Genomic DNA, 3,803 nt, shown 5'->3' with positions numbered 1-3,803 from the left:
CCCCCCCTCACTCCACTTTTCCTTTTAGAAATGAAACCAAAAAAATCTTCAGCTCATCTTAAATTCAGGATGATTCACATTCATTTAGTTTTAGTGAGAACTTTATGAAACTTGCAAGACTTAAGTCATATAAGTGCACAGATTAGAGGGGTTACAAGAGAATAACAAATATAAAATAAGAAGGGGAGATCAGAATAATAGATGTCTGATGGGAAAGAAGGACTAAACCACACCAGAACACCCAGAGTAGTAGCATTGATGGCCTAGTGGTTGGGCTCTCAAGCTCGCAACCTTAAGGTAGTGGGTTTGAATCCCGTCAGGGGTCCGATGTTGTGTCCTTGGAAAAGGCATTTAACATGAATTTTCCTCACTTCACCCAGGTGGAAATGGATACCCAGCAATAGACGGTGAAAAATCTTGTCAGTTTATTAGTGTTTGAGCACATGAAATCCGCAGTTTGCGCTGTATGCTATCTAGGAAGTTGAGACGGTTTCAGAATGCTATCAGGTCTGCTGGGGTAATACTATCGATTGTAAAGCGCATGGAGCTTGCTGTTGAGAGGGAATTTGCCCTACACAAATGCTATCTATTATTATTATATTATTATTTCAAAATAACACAACATCTCGAGCCTATCCCTCACCTTCTTCTTCCCTTCCTCCAGTAGCTTGGCCAGCTGTTCCTCGTGTTCCTTCCTCAGGCTGTCCAGCTGCTGTTGGTGGTCATGCTTCAGCTCGCGTTTCCGCTCGCTCAGGATCTCGTCCAACTGGAAAAACACACGCACGTGTCAAAAGACATATTATCTGCTCAAAACAGTCACAGACACACACACACACACACACAATCACACATGGGTGCACACACATACACACATGCATGCACACACATGCGCGCACATGCATGCACACACATGCACGCACATGCATGCACACACACGCATACACACAAATGCACACACACACGCACACACACACACACACACACAGACAAATGTACACGAATGAACATAAATACACACACACACACACCCTCACTTGCACATACACATACGCACATATAATCTTCTTGTGTTTCACTAGTAAAATACTGTAAATGCATTTCATTAAAACATGCGTCCAACTTGTTTCTCTGGGCACCACACCTGTTTGCTTTGCATATTCGTTAAAACAAAAGAAATATCATCATATCTACTTAAGAAGGCTCAGTGATCAGACAGCCATAAAACCCTTTCAGGGTGGGTCGAGCCTCAGCTCAGTCCCACGCTATGTCCTTGGGAAAGGCACTTAACACCAATTTTCGACTTGGCTCAGTCCTTTCGGAGATGGACGTTAAACTCGGGAGGTCCTGCCTCTTAAAAAACCTAATAGTGTTGATAGGGGCGTTAAGTCCAAACCATCTCACTAATTTTTTTCCCCTTTCAGGATGAACCCCAAAAGATCAACTTTAGAACCTGTTGTTTCTTATACCACACCATGGAAGTTATACTTTGAAATAGTGGAGAAACAGACCAAACCTCATTTACAACATCATCTCTGCGATCCTGCTAATGGTCTATATATATGGTCCCTTTTAAGGACAAGTGGGTTAACCCAGATTTCGGGGGTTTTCAGAAATCTTGACCTACACCAAAAGTGGGATTGCACTACCTATAGGAGAAGTTTGGTTTCATTGGTAAGTATATTTGTTTGGTTATAGAGAAAACTCTCCTTCACTTTCAAAGAAACTGAACAAGGGGCAAAAACTTAACTTTCGATTTTCTCAAAACAGCATTTTTCGGGATAGCCCCCTTGTGCTTAAAAGCGACCAATTAAACTGTTGGAAGGGAAGGAAAAAGTCTATCCCTTGAGATATAAAAAAAAAGGAGAAGGAAAGATAGTGATGATGGGAGCCTTTGTAAACCCCTCCTCACCCCGCGCTCCAAGTCGTTGATGGCTTGTTGCCTCTTTCGTGCAGCCTCCAATTCTTTCTCCTCTTTCTCCTTCTCTTCTTCGTAGAGTTTGCCCAGCTCTTCCCTCATCTTCTCCATGTGCTGAGGAAACAATTGAACAATTGAATTAATGTAAGTCAGTCCACATATAACATACAAAACAAAAAACAACAAATAAACAAACAAAACAACAGCCTAACAAACCTACGACCATACCAGAATACATAATCTAAGGATAAAAGACACAATTCAGATAACTTGGTAGGTGGACTATTCCATACATGCCTGTTACTGCCCAGCCACACTATATATAGGATGCAGCATCCCAGGTTGGCTGTTTTATAAGATTCTCTGCTAGTAAAGAATCTTTGGTTTTATGGCACTTGCCATACAATTAAGTCATAGAGGTGCCGAAGATTAAACATGTTACAAGAGAGTAACAAACACAAAAAAAGGAGGAGGAGAGATATTGACCACTGATGTGTGACAGGAAAGAATGAGCAAACCACACCAGAACACCCGTCAACCATCCCAGTTAAAAGATACTAATCGGGCGTTACTCAGTGGCGACCGGGTGTGTTCACTTGGTACTGCGTATGCGTGCATGTCAGTGTGTGTGTGTGTGTGTGTGTGTGTGTGTGTGTGTGTGTGTGTGTGTGTGTATGTGTGTGTGTGTGTGTGCAAGCGTGCGTGTATATGTGTGCGTGGTGAAACACCAAACTAATGTGCCGGGATCTGGACAATAAATAAAGATGTATCTTATCTTAGATGGAGCCACTTGACAAAATTAACTTCCCCACAAAGAAAATCGATCTCGCTTCTTCTGCATGCAACAGCTAAGAGCCTAAACTTGCGCTACACACACACATCAGTGCTAAAAGTCTAACTCCCACTGTCCTTACAACTCATTAAAAAAAATATCTCAAAACATAGGTGCAATCGCATATTCGGTGACGATAGGGCGCGTTGTCATAGTGTAACACACAATCATACTGAGAGGAAATTGATTCGTTAAAATCTAAAACCGTTGTCATAACTACAACCGGGTTTTTAAAAAAGTTTTAGTAGAGGTTTTACGGCACTCGCAATTGCATAAGGTCATATGAGCGCCAGAAGACTAGAGGTGTAACAAGAGAGTAACAAACATAAAAAAAGAAGAAGGGGGAGATAAGGACGATAGATGTTTGATAGGGTTTACAAAAAAACAACAACAACCTCCGCACTGTGCGCGATGCTGTATTCAACAGAACTTGCAGCCGCACCGAGAATTTTGTACCTACACGTAGTTCTTGTCTTTTTCAATCACTTCATGCATGCACTCCGTGAGATAACTTTCCGCTTCTTGTCGCTTCTTTCCCCTCCCCTTTTGTCCTACACATCACCACAGACCAAGTCACGAAGATTCTGTGACGTATTTAACAACCCAGACGCCGGGTGTGAATGAACTTTGGTGACCCCTAGCGTGTAACCGCCGGCCACTCAGCGCTCACGCCGCGCTCGCTCACACAAGAGGTCATGTCACCACGTCACGTGATGTGGAAGTTCGGCTTCTTTCATCGGATTAATGGTGGCCGACTCAGCAGAATCGGGAAGTGGGTGGTTGGCGGGTGCTTTGGTGTGGTTTGCTCCTTCTCTCCTATCAAACATCTATCGTCCTGATCTCCCCTCCTTCTTTTTTTGTGTGTGTTTCTCTCTTGTAGCACCTCTGATCTTCGGCACTTATATAACCTTATTGTGTTGCAAGTGCCGTAAAACTCTTACAAAAACTTAAAGAATTGGGATGAAGCCTGACTTTACACAGTGATCGTTGGAAGCTTTGGGTTTTTGTGTAAAAAGAAGCACACCGACACAATAATGGTTCTTCAGTGCTGGGGGG

At 42.9% G+C, this 3,803-nt stretch overlaps 1 protein-coding gene across 1 annotated transcript in view; it reads right to left on the bottom strand.

The window, feature by feature from the left end:
• Nucleotides 1–3,803, bottom strand: part of LOC101861599 (centrosomal protein of 164 kDa) — a gene marked incomplete in the record, with an annotated part of 50,405 nt that overhangs the window by 19,076 nt on the left and 27,526 nt on the right. Inside the window, 2 exon segments of the mRNA XM_005104171.3 lie at nucleotides 644–766; nucleotides 1,910–2,029. Coding sequence (XP_005104228.2) covers nucleotides 644–766; nucleotides 1,910–2,029 — 243 coding nt within the window.

The sequence above is a fragment of the Aplysia californica genome, unplaced genomic scaffold (genome assembly GCF_000002075.1).
Source record: "Aplysia californica isolate F4 #8 unplaced genomic scaffold, AplCal3.0 scaffold00408, whole genome shotgun sequence".
NCBI classification, from domain to species: Eukaryota; Metazoa; Mollusca; class Gastropoda; order Aplysiida; family Aplysiidae; genus Aplysia; species Aplysia californica.
The sequence above is the reverse complement of the archived record's forward strand: the minus strand, read 5'-3'. Positions and strand labels throughout refer to the sequence as shown.